Source organism: Symphodus melops (assembly GCF_947650265.1).
Source record: "Symphodus melops genome assembly, chromosome: 17".
NCBI classification, from domain to species: domain Eukaryota; kingdom Metazoa; phylum Chordata; class Actinopteri; order Labriformes; family Labridae; genus Symphodus; species Symphodus melops.
In genome coordinates, this window is record NC_136707.1 from 5681560 (window position 1) to 5705043 (window position 23484).

At 40.7% G+C, this 23484-nt stretch overlaps 2 protein-coding genes across 6 annotated transcripts; both read left to right on the plus strand.

Annotated features, from left to right (window-relative positions):
- The first annotated feature begins 727 nt into the window (after positions 1–727).
- Positions 728–15541, plus strand: LOC306838773 (calpain-15-like). 5 transcript variants are annotated; one of them, XM_079367130.1, is made up of 14 exons: positions 728–1018; positions 1132–1405; positions 1956–2140; positions 6649–7675; positions 8157–8365; positions 9136–9319; positions 10196–10419; positions 10561–10686; positions 11984–12136; positions 12389–12550; positions 13093–13313; positions 13737–13882; positions 14001–14179; positions 14435–15541. In XM_079367130.1, exons 3-14 carry the CDS (start codon positions 1983–1985, stop codon positions 14610–14612), a joined length of 2967 nt encoding a protein of 988 aa, XP_079223256.1. In that variant the 5' UTR covers positions 728–1018; positions 1132–1405; positions 1956–1982; the 3' UTR covers positions 14613–15541. The 5 variants fall into 5 exon arrangements, with proteins under 5 accessions (XP_079223256.1, XP_079223257.1, XP_079223255.1 ...); XM_079367131.1 differs by having other exon boundaries at positions 728–866; positions 1267–1405; XM_079367129.1 differs by lacking the exon at positions 1132–1405 and having other exon boundaries at positions 728–866.
- Positions 15542–17511: 1970 nt separating this feature from the next.
- drg2 (developmentally regulated GTP binding protein 2) lies at positions 17512–22279 on the plus strand. Its single transcript, XM_079366738.1, has 13 exons — positions 17512–17727; positions 18113–18273; positions 18993–19082; positions 19195–19255; positions 19722–19812; positions 19917–19989; positions 20093–20183; positions 20829–20926; positions 21035–21111; positions 21212–21300; positions 21395–21453; positions 21574–21627; positions 21920–22279. Exons 1-13 carry the CDS (start codon positions 17664–17666, stop codon positions 22004–22006), a joined length of 1095 nt encoding a protein of 364 aa, XP_079222864.1. The 5' UTR covers positions 17512–17663; the 3' UTR covers positions 22007–22279.
- Positions 22280–23484: the final 1205 nt, after the last annotated feature.

Here is a 23484-nt window from a genome sequence, read left to right on the forward strand (position 1 = left end):
GCAGTGGTTAATGTGCAGAGCGCTCTTCGAGCCCTTGTGGCAGCTGTGCTCACACTCCTACTGTACAGTACTGTAATAACTCCAATTCTACAGTTCACTTAGCAAACGCTTTTATCCAAAGCAATGTACATCAAAGTGTAAGTACAAAAGCAAGGATCTAGAAAAGAGGAAACAATATCTGTCAGTGCAAACTAACAGTTCTGAGTCTGAAGCACAACATTGAAAAAAACTGAGTTTCAGTGTAGAAACCATCTTAAAATCGTAATCATTAAACAAAACCATCCTCAATACCATGATCATCATCAGTAATATCAAAACCATTGTCATCTTCATCATTAAGGTTTCAGGTGTTCATTAAAACTGGCTCTGTAGTTTTTTCTTCAGCACTAATATCCCCAGTAAGAAATGTTTACAGCCATCTTAATTGTCTCTAAGGTTGTTGTTTTTTTTGTTAGATAATGATAATAATACATTTTATTTATGGGAGCCTTTCAAAAACCTCAAAAATAGATCTATGAATGAAAAAAATCTACCGACCTCAATGAGTAACTTCATACTTATTTGCTATTTCATCATAGCAGTTGATTGATTTTGAAACAGCTTATTTGGTCAGAGTGAAAGAGTTGGTGGTTTTCAAATTGATTTCCCATTACACCCATGTCAATCCAAAGCAGTTTTATTTTGAATGTCCCGACCGGAAATGTGTTTGTATTCACTGCAACTTGATCGTTTTGTGAGGGGGGGAAGCTCGTGCTGGTGACTGTGCACATCGGGGCTTCAATGAAAGAGGACGCATGGAGCTCTCAGACGGCTGCCAGGAACAGTCAGTCCCGGCTCCTCGCACGACGCGTCCGCTCCGCAGTGAGGTGAGTGCGGCCGCTCACACGTGCTGTCTGCGTCGGTGTCCTCGTGCTGCGCTGCAGCTTCTGAGTCAGCCACCAGCTGTACTGCAGGTGCACCAGGTTACCCTAAGTCTATGTCAACTTCAGTATATCAGCAGGGAGGAATCTGCAGTAAGGTACGGAGGATGCATGCTTCCTCCTGAATGGAAACTAAACACAGTTTAGAAAATCAGTTTAAATGCTTGAAGTTTAATTTAGTTATCATCGATTTTTTTTTCTTTCACTTCAGATGCTGAGGGAAGACAGCCAGACAAACCAGACAAAGAAGGAGACGAATTGTTAGACATATGATTATGGTTTAAAGGACACAAGTAGTGTTTGGTTTAGCTCAAGGACATATAATCACAACGTGTTCTTTGTCTAGATCTAAGGATGGAGCGCACATTTGAAGTCCTTGTTCAAGGACATAACTGGGGAGACAGCCGGCAGGGAGCTGAAGCAAGGAGACACTAAACTAAGCAGTATGTGACATCTGAGTGAACCCCCTCTGAGTCAGTTTAACAGTATGTACAGGGTCTCACACTACAGAAGAGTCTTACTGCAAGGTATACAAAGAAAAAAGAGGGGGAGATTTTGTATTGTTTAGATGCTGAGAAGAAACTCAACCCTTCAGTATCAGGTATCAGAAAAGAAGATTTATTCTCTATGGAGGACATATCAACAGGAAAGAGCAACGTTAGAATGTAAAGATTATACAGTAAGTGTGAAGATTCAGTCCGAACTGTTATGACTAAGGTCCAAATGTTGGGAAGAAAGTTGAAGTCTTTGACTGTCAGATGATCGAGAATAACGTTGAGCTTTATGTATATTTGCAGGTCGAAAAGTGAAAGACTTTTTTTGCATTTTCAGAATAAAATGTAGATGTAGAAAATAAAGTAGGAATGTTGAGAATAACATCCTGACGTCGACATTAAAGAGAAATGTAAGTAAAATCCAAATGTACAGAATAAATCAGAAATGTCAAGGCCGAAATGATAAATTCATTGGACTAACAAGAAAAAGTCAAGAATAAAGTCACATTGTGTGATGAAAGTCAAAAATCTTCTCTTCCAGGGTCGTTCCACCTGAGCCAGCAGCATCATGGGAGGTTCCACCTCTTCGCTCGTTGAGGAGACTGAAGGTGACGCGCCCCGGGGTGCAGCCTTGCCCCCCTCACCCATCATGGGATGTCTGAGGAGCAGCCAGAGCATCTCTCTGCCTCGGCAGCTTCCCAGACCCGGCAGACACAGAGAACGCAGGTAAGAGCCAATCAGCAGCAAGCAGGAAAGAAAGTTCAAACTTCAAATCCAGTTCTGAATCTCACGGTTTAGAATATTGTCCTGGAGAGAGAAGTGTATGAGTGGAGATGGGGTAGTGTTGTGCTGCTCTAAACTGGTCCTGGTCTCAAGACCGGTCTGAAGACCACTCGGTCTCGTTTTCTCGTCTCACACGAAAAGAACAAATAATTTAATTTGGATTTTTTTTTTTTCCTGGTTTTCTCCGGGTAGATTTGCAGCCTTCCTGGTTTTCCAAACTAAATAAGGGAAACTCATTCTAAACACAAGATGATCATTTTTCTGTGATATTTAAGGTCTTGGTCTTGTCTCCACCTCTCCCTTCTTTGTTCTTGGTCTTGACTCGGTCTCGAACCCTAAATATCTTGTCTCAGTCTGGGAGAACTCTGGTCTTGGGTATTTCTTGGTTTCGGTTATTCGGGTATTTTGGGGTTCCTCAGATATGTCAGGTATCCTTCTTGTATCTCTTTTTTTTGTGTTTATCCATCAGACTGAGGCAGATACCTTGTAATTAAAACATTAATTAGTGGGACGCTTGTGGCTTTCTACAGTTTTCCCCATTTTCACCTCACACTGATATGAGTCAACGTCCAACCACATCTCACCATTGACTTTGGATGTCATGTCCGTCTCTATCACCTGTCAGAACTTTTCCATTATGCTGATTCAGTGTGGTTTTAACACCACACGTTGCTCCTTAAAAGTGATGACTGGATGGGGCTGTTGTTTAATTGATATTCTACACTTCCCAGCCTGGACTATGTGCTCATGAATTTTGCATGAATTGGTCGATATAAAATAAACCACAGCCTCTCCAGTTTGGTATAAATCTCCACTTATGAATTATTACTGTATCTCTGTCTCATGTGCTGCTTTAATTCTGTCCAGTGAGAGTCCCCTCTTCCTGCTCCACTGTCCCAAACTCCACCAGAGTCGAGTTACTCTCTAACAGGAAATGTAACACAACCAGGAGGGAAACTCCCTAATGACTGAAAGGTTCACGTCGATCTGGAAACTCACAGTTTGGATCTACAGGCGACATTGATTGTATTTAGTTTGATGCATATTAGATCTGCAGTAACATCGAAGAGAAGGAGAAATGAAAGCACGACTTAAGTATGAGATCACAAAGTTGGAGAGAGTCGGATATTACCAGCTTTGAACTTCTGTGAAGGAAACGTCAAATGTCAGCTTTGATTTTGGAGTTGTTTTCCAATGAATCCACGAAACTTTAAAAATCCACCCGATATCTGCTCAACATAATCCAAGTGGAGGACAAGCTTCAAAAGAAACTGCAGGATGGTAAATGAGTCTGCTTTAATTCTGAATTCTTGAACCGGTTAGAAAAACATCACTGGAGTCAGTACTAATGCCTTCAACGGCGAGTGTCACCAGGCTTTTTATTCACCGTGACGCTGTCCGTGGTGCTGAAGTAGCAGGCAGCTTCATCCTCTCCGTGCTGCCCTTCACTCAGTTTTGAATCTATAATATTCTCCAGATGGAAAACCTATAACACTCAGTTCTGTACTACACCGTGGATGTAAAAAAGGAGGTGAAACCTGCATGTAGAAAGAAGGAGATGTGGAAGAGAGAAGTAAAGACGCACAGATTCTGTATTATTTGTATCAAATTTCGACTGTATATTTTGATGCTTAAGTCGCATCTGTGCTGCTTTAATCAAATCCCCAGCATTAGCCACACGTGCACAACAACTTCAAAGAGGTGTCTCTACCATAAATGTGTGAAATAAGAGAAAGAACCAACGGGTAATCTATTTTTTGGACGTGTTTATGGATAGTTGATAAGAACTGCACAGAGGAAAGGAGCCACCGGTTGAAAGTGAACCCGGGTCATCCCCCTCGATGACTGCAGCTTCTCCACTAACTAACCACAAGGCCCGATGGTGCGTCCAGCCCATGCTCTACAGCCATCAATATCGCCCCGTCACTCAAAGCAACCAGTGCTCCTCATTATGCACAACTTTAGGCTAAACTTGATTGAAACAGGTTTTCTAAACATGTATCCACTCTCCAGTAGTCATGAAGAGAAAAATAAGAAATAGAAATCATATTATTTCTTCTTTTTTTATTTTTTCTGCTTTATAGGTGGTGTTGGGTTTGTTTTGTCTGTTGGGGATTGACTCACTTTTCAACACAGGCTCTGCTGCTTTGAGAAGGCGGACCCCAGATATCAGACCCCACACAGCAGGAGAACTGAAGAATGAAGAAAATGTAGGAGGGGGCAGGGCTTCCTCTGGTGGATTGATGGGGCCCTACAACGAAGAGGCCGTGTGAAAAAAAAAAAAAAAAAGCACAACATTTTACTGGGGAGCACAAAGAGAAAAAAAAAATCAGCTTTTATAGTTTCCACGTTGGGATAGAAGTTGCCACTGAGCTCTTGTCGAGATAGTTTGCTCTGCAGTAACCCGTCCAGGTTGTGCTCGGCTGGAAGTTTCAGGCTTCATGCCAAAGCTACTTAGAGAATGTGGGACAGCCTCAGCACAGATGTCCCACTGGCTCCCGAAGTCTAAATTTCTCCCTGGATGCCAACACATAGATAATCTAGGTCTGTTTTACAGTCCACAATGCGGTACCACATTCAGAGAGTAAGACAGGACTGAACTCTGCAACCACTGTGAAATAATCTGACTGAAAAGGCCAAAAATGATTAATGCCCAGAGATAGAACAAAATCATCAATATTGTATGATCTGTTTCTGAAGGACCGGCCTAAGAACTCTCTGTGTTGGTGCAGCTTTTCCACATTTCCATATTCATGCATTTTAATTTCCTTCTCGCAGCCACCTCAGGGTATAGAACAATGCAAGAACTGCAAATCACCATTTATATTTGGATATTTCCCTCGTCTTCTCAGCACCCCCCCCCCCCCCCCCCCCCCCAGTCATCCACTGGGAGTCCGTAGCTCCACCAGACCAGCTGAAGATACTTCTGATATTTTTTTACGCAACTCTTTTTCTTGGAAGTGTTAGTGAGAGATGTTTTGTCAGTCAGTTTGACCAAGTTAGAGAAAATAAAAAAAACAAAAAGGGAGAAATAATCCTTTCGTCGTTCTCTCTGAAGGGGTGGTTTCACTATGTTTTTAAATGTTGCGGGATCCAAATAAAATACAGGTACAAAACATTTTGCTGTAGAAAAGGCCGTAATGGATGCAATTTATCAACAATGCATAACTTTCCTACATTTAAAACATGAGCTTCAAAGGTTGATTTGATAGCAGTAAACCTTTCGGTAGAGAGAAGTGTGTTCCTTCCATACCTATAAATAAATCACCCTTCTACTGCAGTATATCATTAAGCAGCGGGCAGAGGTCATCTCTCCTGAAGCGAGTACGGCTTTACAGCACTAGCTCACACAACAGCCTTCAGTTATAAAACGGAGCCAGTCTCTGTACGCTTTGATAGAAGTCTTAGAGATGAAAGAGGAAGGTGACAGATGAGGCCAAGGAGAGAAAAAGAGAGAGTGACCGAGCAAGAAGCAGAGTGTTGATTCCTGCAGATATTATACAAAACAAATGGAGACCGAAGGTTGCGCTGTTTCAGGTTTGCTAACAAATCATTATAGAAATCCATCTCACGCTAAATAAGTTGTCTCTTTCCTTGTTAATCTTTCAAGTTAGCTTCATGCTTTTAGAACCTTACACACCTTCTCAACAAGCCCAACAAACGAACCTCTCCATTGTAGCTTTTTAGCCACAGCACATACAGAAGATATGAAAGACATGCCAGCAGTCTGCAAAAAATGGGCTGAAGACAGTTACAGAATATTTATTCAAAATCCAGTATTATTACTGAAGCCTGTCAGTCAGCGTGGTTGTTTAGCTTCTTGCTTTACATGCTCTGCTTGACAGTTCAGTTGCACTCAGAGACCTTCGGTGGTGGCAGGCTCAGATTGTTATTCTCGGTTTCTGACAACCAAAAAGAAAGAAGATCCTCTCAGAGATGGACTTTTTTTTTTGTTGTTGTTAAAAATCCAAATGTTTATTTTTAACCTGAAACGTTTGCATCACCCTCTTACAAGGAAATATGTGCAACTCTTTGATGCAGTAGATGTCGACACCTCCATCATTCTGAAGCCTTCAACCCCTCGCTGCTCACATTCATACAAAGATAAAAAAAATTGTTACAACAGCTCACAAAACAGGACAAATTATTTCTTGCTGTATTTATGTTTTTGTTTTGTTTTTTATTATTTTGTTCATTATTAGACACCAGAATCACAATTGTACTCACAGATCATTGGAGTTGATGCTCTACTATTGCCTCAATCAGTGAGTGTCTTTGTTTACAGGTTTATTTTTTATTTATTATATAATTGTCTGCCTACTCTCAAGATTTTTAAGAATATATTAAGAATGTACGCCAAACAGAAATGAGGGATTATCATAAAAAAATCACTCATTAAGAAGTATTATGAATCCAAATTGTGATTTTGAGCTCCCTTGTTTTCCCTCCAGTTTCTCCTCTGGTTCCATGCCTCTGCAGAGGAGCCAGTGGGCCTGTGGGTGCTGTACTTTCCTCAACGCTGCTGGTGCCCCACGCTGCTCCATCTGTGAAGCCCCCCGGCGGAAAGAAGACACCCGCTGGTTGTGGCAGGCAACAAGCAAGCAGGACAGACGCTGGTCCTGTCCAGGCTGCACACTCACAAATCCCCCCGGTACTCTGGCCTGCTCACTCTGCGGCTACACAGAACCCCAAAACAGACAACGGGGCTCATCTGAAGACCTGCCCCCTCGACCTCAGCGCTCCAGTAGCTGCTCTGGCCCCCTGAGACCTCCGTCCACTGATGATGCAGTTAAAAACAGCCTCGTGTGGGACTGTCGGAGGTGCACTCTGCAGAATACCCCAGCCTCCATGTCCTGCTCTGCCTGTGGTGGACCACGCAAACTTTCTCTCCCCCAGATCCCTGCAGACGCCTTGCTCGTCCCCGAAGTCGCTGATAAAACAGGAGTACAAAAACCCGAGCCTTTAGCGGGGGCACTCTCCCTCTCCATCTCTACCCAAGGAGATTGTTTACCTGTGGAGGCTTCAGGCTCCTCAGAGCTCAGCGCAGCGTCTTCAGGTCATAACAATCCCGTTCCCTGCAGCCGCAGAGAGGTTCCACCCTCTGAGGTCGGCCTCACCAACATTAGCCCTTCTCCGTCATCCCTCGCTGTTTCCCATCTCTCTGCACCATCCGAGCTGCAGCCCGGGAGGCGGCTCAGCGTCCTGACGGAGGAGATGTCGCCTGCGTCGGACGCCTCTGCGACGTTCCCACCGTGTGCGCTCCCTGACATAAACAGGACAGAGGAGTGGGCGTGTCCAGCGTGCACTCTCATTAACAAGATGAAAGCCAAGCACTGCCTGGCCTGCCACACCCCTCAGCAGCTCAGACCGGCTCCGTCCACGAAGAGGAAAGAGAGCAGGCTTGTGGAGGCTCTGCGGCAGAGTGATGAAGGAGAGGCCAAGGAGCTGTGGGAAAACATTGTCAGCTTCTGCAGAGAGGTTTGTCCACAACTTATAAGTTACAGCTTCAAACTGACATAATGGACTTTACTTCATGTCTGCTGACATTGAAAGTATCTGTGAGTTTAACAACTTAACATACCTGAAAGATTGATGACATCATTACTACTTTTTAACCAATTAGGGTCCACTACGTCACTGAAACAAATGTGAAGTGAAGATATCTGTCCCTGGTACACATCATGGAGACCTACTAAAAACTACTTTGAGACCTGCTTTTTGGAAGCAACCCACCAGTTGAGAACCATGGCTTTAACACATTAAAGCCCAAAAATAAACATGAAGAAAGGAAAACCAAGACAGCAATGAGAAAAACAGCCTGTTTCTAAAATATGCAGCTACATGAAGCTCTATTTAAAACAAGTGGTTTTCCATTGTTTTGAGGCTTGGCGTCTAACTGTCAAACTTCCACAGTCATATGTGCCCCCTTGTGGTTTACTTGTCTCTGTGATATTCCCAGAACTCTGAGACGTTTGTGGATGACAGCTTCCCGCCTGGGCCAAAGTCTGTCGGCTTCCCAGTGGACGATAGTGTCCAACATCGTGTCAAAAAGTGGCTTCGACCTCAAGAAATCAACTGCAGCAACCTGAAAGACCGTGCTGTTAAATGGTCCGTATTCCGCACGCTTCGCCCCTCTGACATCCTGCAGGGACTTCTGGGTAATTGCTGGTAAGCCAACTCCAACCTGACCCAATTAAAGAGTAAAACAGAAAAAAGAACAATCAAGTAATAAGCAAAACTGAAGAACCTGCTGTAGAATTGTGTCACAGTCAGAATATTTTTTATTTTTAACGTGCAAAAACCCAAATTACAGTCGATTCAACCACATTTTTTTTTGTTGTAAATTCCGTCGTCAGAGGCCTTTCAATCAAAACACAAACAAAAGATGATGTGGAGGCTGGTGGGGAATCATGGGAGGGATTCTCTGTGCTACTCCAACCCCAAAGAAACAAACCTAAGGAAGAGGATACGTTTACCCACAATGTATCCAACTATAATTTACATGACGGATTTTTTTATCAAATCTGTTGCACATACAGCAACTATATGGCATCTTCTAGAAGCAGTTCCTTCTTCCTTATGCAGCAGACTTTGATGTAACAGCAGCAATTATAAACATGTCGTGTGTAGTCATGGCGGCTCTCATGAATGACACGGGCCACTACAAGAACAAAATTATGGAATTTTCTGGCTTTAATAATAGTTGAAAATATTAGTGGTAATGTAATGAAAAAATAATAACATCATAGGTTTGGTTCCTTTTTAATTAACTTAGATGTTTTAGTATACAATTCTACATATTGCACCTTTAAGCTTATGTGTCAGGAAATAAAATCCTTTAGAGACACAGAGAGATGTGTTCAGACAACTGTTTAATGACTTATACCTAAAACGTGTTAAATTCAAACACCTTCCTGGCTTGCTGTTTTGGAGAGCAGGTTCCTGAGTGCCTTGGCAGTCTTGGCTGAACGTCCCGAGCTGGTGGAGAAGGTGATGGTGACTCGCTGGCTGTGTGCCGAAGGAGCCTACCAGGTACGTCTGTGCAAAGACGGCTCGTGGACGACCGTGCTGGTGGACGACATGCTGCCCTGCGACGAGAATGGACACCTCCTCTTTTCTCAGGTCAAACATTCAACTGCAAACATTCAGTTTCAAGCTGTTGTGTGCTTTAAGCTTCTACTGTTTTGATCATTTGGCTGCCAGAATTCGTGTTGTTTTTTGGAGTCAGAGGTGGATGTTTACTAAAACTAGTGCTAGCTATATTAGCCAGTGACATCTAAATACTATGTAAATAAAGCTATATTTGGCTAGGTTCGTACACGTGTTTTTTCCTACTGGGAATGTAAATGGCAGAGAAAGCACAAGCTAAACTTGATTAATGCACAAAAACAAACATTGGCACAGATTGAATTTGGACTGAGCAAAGGAAACAAAAAGGTAAAGAATCAAGTAGGGGGATAATTGAACCACAAAAGAATAAAAGTAAAACATAAGAACAAAATATTGGTAAATATTCATAGACTTATTCTGCCATGTTCTTAAAGAACAGAGTCAGGGATTTCATTTGTTAAACTTGAATCATTTAAATTTGACGATGATTGTCATTTAAAACACAACAGGATGAATTGACACTATGCCTTTAAATAGACATATTTCATCTGACTGCGTTAACTCTTGTGTTATCATATTGAAACATCCGGTCTTTGAGTCCATCTTTGTCTCTTTCTCCTTTTTTGTGACACATGTTTTTATGTATAGATTTGTTATGCAGCCATCCACACAGTCTTCTGAGGATGTTTTGTGAAACTTAGAAATAGCTACCGTTAAAAAAATACATGCATCTATTTTTCAGCAGAATCTCATGTAGAAACAAGTTTTAATATTAACTCTGCAGGCGGGTGTTTCCCTGCCATCCCCTGACAGGATTTTAAAGCTGTGCTAAAGGAGATAATTACTTGACTATAAATTCCTCTTATCTTTTCTCACGTAATTCCGCAGGCCCAGCGGAAGCAGCTCTGGGTGGCCCTGATTGAAAAAGCTCTGGCAAAGCTGCATGGTTCCTACTTTGCTTTGCAGGCAGGTCGAGCCATCGAGGGCCTGTCCACGCTGACAGGGGCCCCCTGCGAGTCGCTGGCCCTCCAGGTTAGTGCCACCAACCCCAAAGAAGAACCCATCGACACAGACCTCATCTGGGCAAAAATGCTAAGCTCGAAAGAAGCAGGGTGAGTGGAAGGAAGCAATCTGGAATTTAAATCTGTGACTAACTTGCAAGAATTAATCTTAATGGGTTTGTGTGTGTGTGTGTGTGTGTGTGTGTGCGTGCGTGTGCGTACGTGCGTGCGTGTGTGTGTGTGTGTTGCTAGTTTCCTGATGGGAGCGTCATGTGGAGGTGGAAACATGAAGGTGGATGATTCAGAGTATGAGTCACTGGGTTTACGACCGAGGCATGCGTATTCTGTCCTCGATGTGAGAGATGTAGATGGTCACAGGTAAGCAAATGTCTGATTAAGTAATTCTTCACCCATAGTCAATCTTCACACACTTACTGGAAGTTTGTCCCTGATACCACATCATAGTGGTCAAAGACACAGCTCAGAACAGGCACTGAAGAAGTATGTTTTGACAGTATTGGGCTTTCACACTTGCACACAGCTTAAAGAACTCCTTAGTATTTTTCAGAAGATGTATCCGTGAACAAAAACAGCCAACTCTCAGACTTCATCTGGAGTTTCTGCTGCCATCCCCCAAATACTTTTTTTTTGTTGCAGAAAGACAGATTGAGTTTCTGTGAGAACATAGCAGGAAATGATCCACTTAGAGCTGAAGGAGCTGGTAAGGTCTATTCCCTGCGATCAGTGCCCATCCATCGACTATATGCCTGTGACTGCTTTCTCCGAGCACATCATTAAACTTCTGCATTACATTTTTTTTATTCTCTGTACTGCACACTGAAGGTTGATACATCTCAAGTCTTGTAATCACTTAACACTGTAGTGGGTTATGCTGTAGGGACAATACCGTATTACCTTTAGAGTACTCCTTTTGCTATGATGATATGAATCCCCGATGTATGGTTGCCATAATCTGAGCCCTGGAACAGATCCCCAAATTTAGTTGCTCAGTAGTACCAGTACAATTGTTCACCGCTCTGTTGTCCCTATTTTAAAACCTATGAAATTCTGTTTTCCATAGTGGAACTAACTTGATTCATGCCTATTAAAGGATAACTAACTTCTGCATTTACAAAGCTTCAGCCTATTTTGACAAATGAAAAAGCTTCAACATAATCTCTGGGATCAAGAAGCTCAATCAAAGAATACACAACTAAAAGGCTCTTTTTTCACTAAATGACTTATATTGTTAATCTCAGTGGTCTGCAAAGTACAAAAAGGAACTCTTGCTGATAAATTAATTAAGCATTCACTGGAGTCTTTTTAAAGAAAACAGTGGGGTTATGCTTCTACAATCTTCATCTTTCAATAAACAGTCATTTTAATGTTGAATGGCAGACAGAATTATGATGTGAATGTACATTGCAAAAGCAAACACTTTTATTGGACAACTTAACTGTCCTCATTTTCCTGCTCGCATTTCTTTTTAGCTTTTAGTCTGTTATGGCTATGAATATAATAGAACCTCGAGTGTGTACTTGGTTTCTCTGGTTGCTTACAGTCCAGAAAATATATACTTACCAGTTTGGGAGTGTTGCCACAGACACCACATGTAAAACTTTGACAATTCAGAGAAACTGGAGTTGAAGCATCTTAGATCGGCTTTATGTTCCAGGTTACTTCAGCTGAGGAACCCGTGGGGTCGCTTTTCCTGGACTGGGCCCTGGGCTGACGACTGGCCAAATTGGCCTCCACACCTGAAGAGGGAGCTATGCGCCCAGCGCGCAGAAGATGGCCTGTTCTGGATGGATTTCTGGGACTTCATCAGGTACATTAGCTTGTAGAAGCGAGCTTATGTGGTTGTAGGCTTCACTGTGATCCTTTTATTCATTTATTATAAGTTTCTGGTTTAAACAGTATAAAAAATTACATTTGTTTACTTTGAACACTTCCTTCCACTACAAAAAAAGTATTTAAGTTATAATGAAAATAATCAAATAGAATAAAAAAATGCATTAACTTTACTATGATAAAAATAACTGTAGGCACATATTGCGTGTCTTGGTTGTGTCCCTGTCAGGTACTTTGACTCAGTGGATATATGTAAGATTCACTCAGACTGGCAGGAGGTTCGAGTGCCGGGTGTTTTTCCCCGTGGAGCTGATGTCCCGGTGACAATTGTTTCCATCACAGTGCTGGAGAGAACGGCGGTGGAGCTGGCTTTATTCCAGCAGGGCAGCAGGTAGAAACATTCCCATAGTCCAACCTGTGAATCTTTAATAAAACTGGGGTCAGTTTGTGCTGCTCGTTGTGCTCCTGCACATCTCTGATGTTGGTGGAGATAGTTGAGAGATGGTACACCAATATTTGTTGTCGTTTTCAACTTATCCATCAGCCTTAGAGACAACCCTGCAATTTAACCTCCCAATCGTATGTGGTGTCCAACAAGGCTCTTTACTTGGCCCAGTGAGCTTCCTTAGTTTTTATTCCCCAACTTAGACCACTGTTATGCTGATGATACGATGATGTTAATTTCACTGGGCTGAAGGTTAATACATATCAAGTCATATCATTTAGACCACAACAGTGACCCGTTTTTCCCTGTCCATGTTTAGTGAAATCACAGGCAAAAAAAAAAAAATCTTATTCACCATTCAATTTCACCAGAAATGTGATCTTATTGACTATCATATTTATGTTTTGTAATTGAACTCAGAAAATACATGAATTAAAAAGTAATGTGTGCAGACTGATCCTTGTAAAACATCCTTATCTGTTCCTAAGGCGGTGGGACACAGCAGAGAGCCACCTCTTGGATTTGTGCGTGTTAGTGTTTCGAGTCTCCTATGACAGCTCTGGTGTCGTGTCGCTTGGTCGTCTGCTGGCTCACAGCCGGCGCTCTGTTAGGAGGTTTGTTGGCTGCGATGTCATGCTGGAGCCAGGCGAGTACGCTGTGCTCTGCAGCGCCTTTAACCACTGGCACACCTCGGACACAGAGGAGACAAGTAAGAACTCAAACAGCAGACTTTTTTTCAAATCGAAAACCGATTAACTTTTTACTTGTTTTGAAGAAACTTCATCAAAATAATTCCACTTAAAATGTTTAAAGCTGTCTAAATCCAAATTTAAATGTAGGCGATAGGCAAACCTTACTGTTAACTTCTATAAACAACACATGCTTTTAAATAACATGCAGTGTTTTGAATACTTTGAGGATCACTCGTGAGGCAGAAAGAGCAGAACGAATTGAGTCAAAACACCTTATTGTCATATTAACAATTGTAAAAATGTGATTAAAATTATGAAACAATCCCAATCAAATCTTGTAACTTAAATGTCTCTTCATTCATTTTGCTTTTGGTTTCTACAGGCCATGATAACCTATCTTTCAAATGAAGTTGCAGTTCATTATCTTCATCTGTTTACAGCAAGCTGCAGCAGATCAGAGGAGCCCGGCTACATGCTGGCAGTCTACAGCTCCAGACTGGTGATGGTGGAGCAGATGACGGCCTCCAACACCACCATCGCTGACGCCATCATCCAGCTGACAGAAACCAAAGGAGAAAGACATGAAGTAATTCTTCATTTAGTAATTAATTTGTTGAACCATACATACTTCTCCTTAAGTAAACAATGGTTTGGTATTAGTACTTTTACTGTCAAAAGTACCTGATGACTTTTTGCATTTTCAGGGTCGAGAAGGAATGACCTGTTACTACCTGACACATGGCTGGGCAGGGCTCATTGTCATGGTGGAAAACAGACACCCCAGACATCACCTTCACGTGTCCTGTGACTGTAGCGACAGCTTCAATGTGGTGTCGACTCGCGGCAGCCTCAAAGCCATCGATAGCATCCCTCCTCTTCACAGGTATACTGAGAAAACACCTCACTGCTCGCAACAGTTCATAAGACTGAAAAGAAAAAAACTGATATCTGAACAGTTAATGGTGTAAGATGTGTACAAAACAGAAAAAAACATGACTTGTCAATTGATCATACATCAAATGACATCATACTGCAGTACAACAAATGTTTTATAAATGAGGCTTTATCTCTCTCTCTCTCTCTCTCTCTCTCTCTCTCTCTCTCTCTCTCTCTCTCTCTCTCTCTCTCTCTCTCTCAGACAGGTGCTTGTGGTTTTGTCTCAGCTGGAGGGAAATGCTGGATTCTCCATCACACACAGACTGACTCATCGCAAGGCAGTCCAGGCTTCCCTGGGAAACTGGAGTCCCTCAAAGGCAACACATAGTCCTGCATTGAGACCAGGAACAGCAGGTCTGCATCAGCCACGGCCTCTATGATGGCTGACTGGGACTGTGGCACAATTATTGAAGAAACCAGGAGATGGTTAATCTGTTTCATTCAGGAGACGCGAGGTCCCATCAAGGAGGCAACTTCTTTTGAGGAGCAATCTAACAGTTAACTGATTTCTCTTTTTGTACCTTTGTGATTACCGACCAAGAGGTACTCTGGAGTTACAGGTATCCAGGGGGTACATGGGAATATTTTAGTTCACCTTATTTGAAATCAAAGAGGGATTAAAATTTTATATGAAAAGAAAAATCCACCAACAACAGGCTGCAACGCTTGAACACTGCCCATGTAATTATGTCAAATCTAGTGAGAAGGCAAGAGTAGTAGATTTACTGCTAAAAGAGATGAAAGAAATGATTGAAACTGATAGCTTCTCAAATGGATAAAGAGTTAATAAAGTTAGCATAAATAAAATGGATACACTATCAAGGTTGTTCCCTTACAGATACGGAAAGATAGTTGAACTCTTAAGCCTGAAGAGATTGAGCAATAGTTAAACTGTTCAGCTAAAAGATAATGATAAATGATTCGAACAGTTGAAAATAGTAGACCATTTTTGTTGTTGACTTGTTTGCATTAGCATAATGGATAAGCAGTTAAAGATGGTTCAAAGTTATGGAAATTCAATGGACAACAATTTATAAAAAGTAATGAGACAGTAAGATTGCAATTCTTAATAAACAGCAGAAATGGTTAGCTAAAAATGAATTATGGCTAATTGAAATTTGTAGCTAGATACAGTTGAAATTGTTAGCAAAAGTGATCTAATCTAGAAGTTTGTGTCATTAGTTGAAGAACTTCATTGATACACATCAGAAACTATTTTCTAAAATAAGTGGATAAACTGTAAACACATAACTGTAAAATGTGAGTTTAAAGCTATGGATAAACAGATAAAAGTAGTGAAGAAATGGCTCAGGTGTAGCTTGCTACATGTAAACACTTGATTATACCTACCTTACAACAAACAGCTTAATTATATTGATAGAAAATCATTTTTTTCTAAATTTACAGTTAAATGAAAATGTAGCTTAAAATCAAATTAAGCACAACTGTTACACAACATTGAATCAATAGTAGCATGTAGGGTTACAGCACACATTAACAAGGATTGTCACCACTGCTCTCGCTCATTTTTCTAGAAACAGGCAAGTTTCCCACAACTGTTGGGATTCATTAAAAATATCATGCGTTGTATACAGGAAGATCTTTTTAAAGTAGCCTAGAGCTTCTTCCCTCCTAAGAGTCGGGGGGGGGAACTTTAATGAGCAGTACAAAAACAGCCAACACGTCAGCCAGGTAGCCTAGAAAAAACACATGTAACTATGTGCCACAGGGTCGATGAAAATTGTTTTTAATGAATTCCATGGAGTACATTGTGATTATTCATTCATGGAAAAAAAAAAAAAAAAAACATTTTTATATATCTACAGTCGAAGTAAAAAAGAAGGTTTCTGTTTTTGGGATATATTGCTTTCCTGCCAACACCAAAACCATAAACAGAAGTTGCACATTCCTCAAGAGCTTGTAGAACAGACACATGATGCACTTTATACAGTATTAACACATTTCAGATCACAGGCTGGTCTTCAGGTCCAAACTCTCTTTGTTGCACTGTTTATAGAGGATTAGGAGGAGTTGTTACCATAGTTGTTTGTGTAAATTGGCTAACACAATAATTGTCTCGAGTGGAGACACACTATATGGAAACATTTAGCACTTTATAAACTTCAAACTGTATGCTGGATTCTTGTGTTATACTTTGTAGAAAATGTTTTTTCGATTAGTGGAGAACCATATTTTTAGCTTATTGATACTAAACCCACCATTGTATTGTGAGTGACAACATATAAACTATGCAAATGTTTAAAAGCTGTGTTGATGCTTTTGTCAATTAAAACATGTATAGCTCTTTATATTGGTGTATTTATTTAATGCTGTTAGGGCTGATGTATTTTGATATAGTATATTGTGTTTGTGGGGTTACTTCATTAATTTAGTTTCTATTCATAACTTTTTTTATTTCTTCAGTGTATTTATACTTACAGTATGTGAATTGTTCAAATTAATCTGTCACATTCTCTTCATATTTTTATTATAACAAGTGACATTATTAGTAAGTGGTACTGAATAGAGGATGAAAATGAGTTTTGTCTAATTGCAGAGCGGACTGCAAGACTTATTGTTAGACCTTATGGGGAAAAAGGACATCCATTCACTGAACTGACACAACTCGAGATCAGTTCAGGTAAACGCCGCGAACACACCAGCATATGCCACAGCATGTGTCAGTCTGACACAGCACAGGAGTGGACCAGACTGTGTTATGCCACTCTTATGCGATTGTGTAATAGTCCAAATTTAAATGCTTAAGATAAGATGAGATATTACTTTATTTATCCCCAAGGGGGAAACTTAAAGTGATCAGTGATGGTTTAAAGTGACGTGTGTTCAGAGGCAGCGAGTTACGTAAACAGCAGTTTGACAGAATATAAAGTATAATATAATAGAACGCAATAGATATAATATTCAGTTATGTACTGTCGTGTAATGTATAGAATATAAATATAATAAATCGGTCATGAAAAATAAATCAACCACTAGAATTAATCATAAAACGCAGACAGAGTCCAAGGCAAAGCATCAAATATACACATCACATAATAAGTCTGGCTTTTGTGTTCAGTGCAAAAATATAAATCATGTCCTTTTAACATTTTTTTTTTTTTAAGTACGCTTAAGACATCAAATGTAGAGAGCTATATAAAATACATTGTGTAAAGGAGGACTAAGAGTACAAAAAAAAGTTGTATTATCACATTGAAAAATTAAAAAAAAGAAAGGTTGACGGCAGGTGGCAGTCATGCGACATCATGCATACTGACGTGAAACCCCCGAAGAAGAAGAAGAAGAATCAGGCTGCTCAGGATGTATTGGGTTAGCTGTCTAGCCGGGTGCTAACAACTGCAGTAGGACACGTGTCTGATTTTATTTACTCTTTGTTGACAGTGTAGCTGTAGCTCACTTCTCCTGCCACAATGGGGATCCTGGAAAAAATCGCGGAAATAGAGCGAGAGATCGCTCGGACACAGAAAAACAAAGGTAGAAGAAGAGGGAGAGCTGCAGGGCTAGCTGTTAGCTTCATGTTCAACTTCTAGCCAGCTGTTTGAACGTGTGACACCCGTCAGTGTTTATTATATCACTCAGTAAACTCTGTGTAATCTCAGAGGAAATATGATCATTGACATCGTCAGATCGATTCTAGTCATAGTTACAATAACAGTCTATATTTATTTCTTTTTTTTCACACGGGTTCAAATTAACATAAACATGGTGCTTCTGCACAATTACACAGCAATCTTCTATGTCACTTTTCCCTGTACCTTTAAGAATCATAAACCTACTTTATAATGCACTTTAAATGAAGCAAACCTTTACAGAATAAGACATAATGAAAGCCCTGATTGTGTCACTTTCATTCTTCCAGCCACTGAGTACCATCTGGGTTTGCTGAAAGCAAAGCTTGCCAAATACAGAGCTCAGCTTCTGGAGCCCTCAAAGTCAGCTGGGGCCAAAGGAGAGGGCTTCGATGTCATGAAATCAGGAGATGCTCGTGTTGCTCTTATTGGTTTCCCCTCTGTGGGTAAGGTATGTACACGACATGACAAGGTAATATTCAACGTGTGTCCCTTTGGGAGGGCGGCGGCTCAGTCTGGATGGAGGGTCGCCGGTTCAAGTCCAGAAATTGGTTTGGTAGCTGGAGAGTTGCCAGTCCACTTCCTGAGCACTGCTGAGGTGCCCTTGAGCAAGGCACCGAACCCCAAAACTCTGGAGCACTCGCTGTGAGACCTCTCCATTAATGCATGTCACGAGGATCCTGTTTGTGTGTGTATTTTGGCTGATGTGTGTCTTCATATCCATTAAACAAAGTGTGAATCGAATTTCCCATCGTGGGATTAATAAAGTATAAATTATTATTCTTATGACCCTGTTTTCCTGCTCCAGAATTGAATCTAACATACAAAGAAATATTACTAATGTACAATGCACTTTATTTCCATTCTTCATAATGCTTCCAGTACAACGACATAGAAACAAAAAATACCAGTACAATACAAGATGTTGGAATTATTGGTTAAAAAACACTGATTGAACTTCACTGCTGCTTTTTTTTTTCTTTTTCTTTATTGAAGAAATGATGGCACCAGATTGCTGCATTGTGTGTCGCTCATGTTTACCACATTTGAAGGCTGTAATTAAAGGCTCGCAGTCTGAACAATGCTACAAAATACCCACAGTGCAAGAAAGAGAGGTGTCACAATTTGGAAGATGCTCGTCTAATATTTGACTCTGGTTGCACCCTGTAGTCCACCTTCCTTAGTCTGATGACGTCAACGGCCAGTGAAGCTGCTTCCTACGAGTTCACCACCCTCACCTGCATCCCTGGTGTCATAGAGGTAGGTACACATGCATTCACAGCAGTGTATACATACAAACACTTGCTAAACCAAAGCTTTATGAAGTTGTGAGACATTCTGCAAACTCACTCTGTTATTTGTTGCTGTTCAGTACAAAGGGGCCAACATCCAGTTGTTAGATCTTCCAGGAATCATTGAGGGTGCTGCCCAAGGTAAGCTCAGCCTTTATCAGTCTCTGACGACTTTCAGAAATGTGTGACTAACTATAAAAAATAAAAACCCTTACTGGCCCTAATACTGCTCCGTAGACTAAAGAGGTGAAACCGACGCTACACTGCAGTGAAGAAACAGTCTACTCTTACTGATGCCTTTAATATTCCTATATGATTAGTGATCTCGACATGTCATTGTACGTTTGCCTGCCATATTGCAGTTAGCTGAGAATTGCTGTGTCATGATGTCGTTGTGTTGTAGGCCACATATTGTGAGTCGTATCGTGAGCTAACCTGGGATTAGTTCAGTTTCTTAGTTTATTCGAGTCACGGACAGTGTACTCAAATAATCATTAGTCTGAAGAGAAAAGATGCTTTGCACCACATTTACCTCATTTCCATCTGTTAGTAGAAGGATTCTTTTAATTTAATATTATTTATACACACTTTATTTGACCTTTTCTAGGTAAGGGTCGAGGTCGGCAGGTCATTGCTGTTGCAAGGACAGCAGACGTGGTCATCATGATGTTGGATGCCACCAAAGGAGATGTTCAGAGGTGTGTGCGTGCGTGTGTGTGTAAGAGTGTAAGAGTGTGTGGGTCATAGAAGTATTTTCATTCACCCATTGTTGTCTCGAACAAGTTTATTTTTTTCCTTCCAGAGAACTTCTGGAGAAAGAGTTGGAGTCAGTTGGCATCAGGCTCAACATGAGCAAACCAAATATTTATTTCAAGGTATGTTTTTTTTTTTCCGCTGTCCGTAAATCACTAAAGGCCATTTCAAAAATACTGAAAAAGATTAAACTTTCTTTCTCTTTTTTTTTTCCCCCTCGTGTAGCCAAAGAAAGGTGGCGGCCTCTCTTACAACTCCACCGTTCCTCTCACCCATTGTTCTGAGAAACTCGTCCAGCTCATTCTCCACGAATACAGTATCCTTCAGACTATATAATTCCAGTCAATTAGATTAATTACTTTAGGTAGGAAATACTACAGGAGGGAAGCATTGGACACTTCACCAGCATAAATATCCCACTATGCAATGCAGAGCTGAGGAAAACGACATAATTCACCTCTGACATCACTTCAGTCCCGCGTTATTAAAGTCGAAGTATGAAGATTACTTCTTCATTGTTTGGTCACATCATTAGACAATGACATTTCCTTTGAAGTCGGAACATCATGTAAAATGTAAATAACAAATTGTGATCCTTTAAAAATATATATATAAAGAAAGAAAAGAAAACGTGAAACGATGACACCGAGAAAATGTATCGTTTTTGAAGAAAACTAAACGCTTAAATCTCCTGTTAAACATGTCCCAGTAGATTAATTGAATTGGCTACAGGTTAGTACTGTTAGGTAATGAACAGAGCACCCGAGAGAAGGCGAGTCTGAAGGAAAGATGGGGAGGAGCTGCTTCCCATGGGATTAAAAATGAATATAGTTGAAATGATTTTAATGATTCTCCCTCAAGGTCACATTTCTGGCTGTTCACTTTCATTTTGTTTGACTTGTTAAAAGTGCACAGTGGGTTTTTTTTGTTTTTGTTTACTTCTTTAACTTGCTCTTCTCAGAAATCTTTAATGCAGAAGTTCTCTTCAGGGAGGACAGCACACCAGACGAGTTCATTGATGTCATCGTAGGGAACAGAGTCTACATGCCTTGTCTATATGTACGGCAGCATTCATTTTCTGGGTTTTAGTTAAATTGTCGTACTTGTACTTTTTTTTGTGTTTTGGTGATGTTTGAAGTTGATCCACTTTCTTTATGGTACTTACAGGTGTACAATAAGGTGGATCAAATCTCCATCGAGGAAGTGGACCGCCTGGCTCACAGACCTAACAGTGTTGTCATCAGGTTAGATACCAGTGTGTGTGTCTGTGCTTACTCACTCCTTGTTTGTACATTTATGGAAGATGACAGCTTCGTCCTCATTCTCTCCACTTGTTCATTTCAGTTGCGGCATGAAGTTGAACTTGGATTACCTCCTGGAGACGTTGTGGGAGTACCTAGCTCTGATTTGCATTTATACTAAAAAAAGAGGAGGTGCATGCACACTTTTTGTATCAGTCATCCTTTCACATAAATACATACAGTATTTTATAAACCAAATACTTAATTTCTTTCACTATTTAATCAGAGCGCCCAGACTTTAATGATGCCATCATCATGAGGAGAGGAGCAAGTGTTGAACATGTGGTAAGTTAAACGCATGTGAAATAACTCTCATTGATCAACAGATGTAACACCACAGTAATCAGAGCTGCTGTGTCCCCACAGTATTTAAGTTTACAATTCATTTTGTTTTTCCATCCACAGTGCCATCGAATCCACAGAACCTTAGCCAGCCAGTTCAAATACGCCCTGGTTTGGGTAAGTAAGCTCAAAATTTTAAGAAACATTGACCCTCAGAAGCAGATGATCCAAGTCTGATGCTGAGGTTCTGTGCAGAAAGGGGAAAAAAAGAAGCCTTTTAATTGGTTTTTTTTTTTAAGACAAACAGCCACTGCTGAATTTAACTGGTTCCATTCAAATACCTGTATTTTTTTTATTTAAACCGCACTAAAAACTGGCACCTCACTTGTTCTATTTGCTGAAAATATTCCTAACTAACATTAACATTCAAACTATCATAAAAGAGCTGTGTTGTATCTTGGTCTTTCAGGGAACCAGTACCAAGTACAGTCCCCAGAGGGTCGGCCTAACGCACATCATGGAGCATGAGGACGTCATCCAGATCGTGAAGAAGTAAAAAGAAGCTTCTGTCAGGGACAAAGAAGAGACACAACAGGATATGTCTCAGTTAAAATGGAAAGAAATCACCTGTATTATAGAGATTCAGCAATGAAAAAATAGCAGCCATTCTTATTTTGTATATGAAAATTAACAAAACACTTAAAGGAACAGATTTGAGTTGGTTGAAGGCATGAAATGTGTATTTTATCTTTTTGATTAAGATAAAGAAGCTAAATTGATCCTGAGAGTAATGGGAGAAAAAAATAAAGTCTGTCATATGTCAGATGAACCCTTTTGTTTTTCTTTATTTCTGAAAATTTTCATTTTAATGTAAAACTTGCCAGCATCGAACAACATCTCAGCTGGATGTGATTATGCCACATGATTTCAACTGTGAGTAATAGATATATTTTAAATGTTTTTATATTGGAAGCTACTGAATTTTAGAGACTCAACAAAGCCAAATGTCTTCCTAACTGCCTAAAGCTAAGGTAAGTTATAATGTAAAACCATTTGCAATTTTTTTTTTTACCACAGTTTACACTAGTTTTACACATTACACAGTTATCACATGTCAATCTAAAATGTATTTAAAGAGCAGGTCCAGTTTATAAACGCTGTAATATGTATACAAAATGTGCAAGAACATACCAGCCTTGGCAATGGTGCATTCATGTGGTGTTGGACATAACGGAGAAACTGGTTCCAAGTTGTAAAACGCACATGGCTCATGTTGGGAACAAATTAGTTGCCTGACCTGATGTCAGAATCGTCATCACGTGGGGGTTCGCGATGTACCCGTTTGTCCAGTGGCTTATAAAAGGTGCTGCTTCCGGCTTTCTGTCTTTCAGTGAATACAACTCGAGCAATTTAGTGTAAAATATTTTTCTATGTTTTTTAATTCAATTTTAAGTGGAGATACCAATGACAGTGAGGTATAAATAAGCACACTGCTTGGCTTGTAATATTAAAATATGTTTGTTACAGGAGCACCCTCAGCTGTACAGTAGCACGTGAGGGTCACCCACCTCTCTATCTGTTCCATCCCTGCTGCCCAGCTGTTTGTCTTGCTGTCGCCCATGCCTCAAAGTAGGCGGACCAGAGAGTATGGACTCCCTGCCAAATGCTCCCCATTCACTCGTGCAAACACAAGCACAATACCAACATTAATAATTCACATGCATCTCTTCGGTGTTGAAGAGGGGGGCGGAGTGGGAAGCTTAATGCCAGAGAGGGGCCGTGACACCAGTGGACCAAAAGATGGCTTAAAGATGTCAAGTCAGAGGGACCCTGAGATGGAGAGATTTTGCTTTGGGATTACCTGAAGAAGAGAGGGATGAAGGAGGGATAATACTTGGGAAAGAGAGAAGCAGACAAAGGTAGGATGGACTGTGGCGTGTGTGCATTGTGTGGAGGAGGCATGACACTTGATGCTTCTTGGCTACATATGGCTTAGTGTGAGTGTGTGTGTCGTAGCACTGCTAATGAGAGAGC

What these genes read in the sequence shown, in the direction of transcription:
- LOC306838773 (XM_079367130.1), top strand. Translation starts at nt 1,983, where the DNA reads ATGGGAGGTTCCACCTCTTCGCTCGTTGAGGAGACTGAAGGTGACGCG. An exon ending in TTGTCAGCTTCTGCAGAGAG is followed by an intron (nt 7,676 to 8,156) that starts GTTTGTCCACAA and finishes TGATATTCCCAG; the next exon opens with AACTCTGAGACGTTTGTGGA. An exon ending in GATTTCTGGGACTTCATCAG is followed by an intron (nt 12,137 to 12,388) that starts GTACATTAGCTT and finishes TGTCCCTGTCAG; the next exon opens with GTACTTTGACTCAGTGGATA.
- drg2 (XM_079366738.1), top strand. Translation starts at nt 17,664, where the DNA reads ATGGGGATCCTGGAAAAAATCGCGGAAATAGAGCGAGAGATCGCTCGG. An exon ending in GAGCAAGTGTTGAACATGTG is followed by an intron (nt 21,454 to 21,573) that starts GTAAGTTAAACG and finishes TTCCATCCACAG; the next exon opens with TGCCATCGAATCCACAGAAC. An exon ending in TCAAATACGCCCTGGTTTGG is followed by an intron (nt 21,628 to 21,919) that starts GTAAGTAAGCTC and finishes TTGGTCTTTCAG; the next exon opens with GGAACCAGTACCAAGTACAG.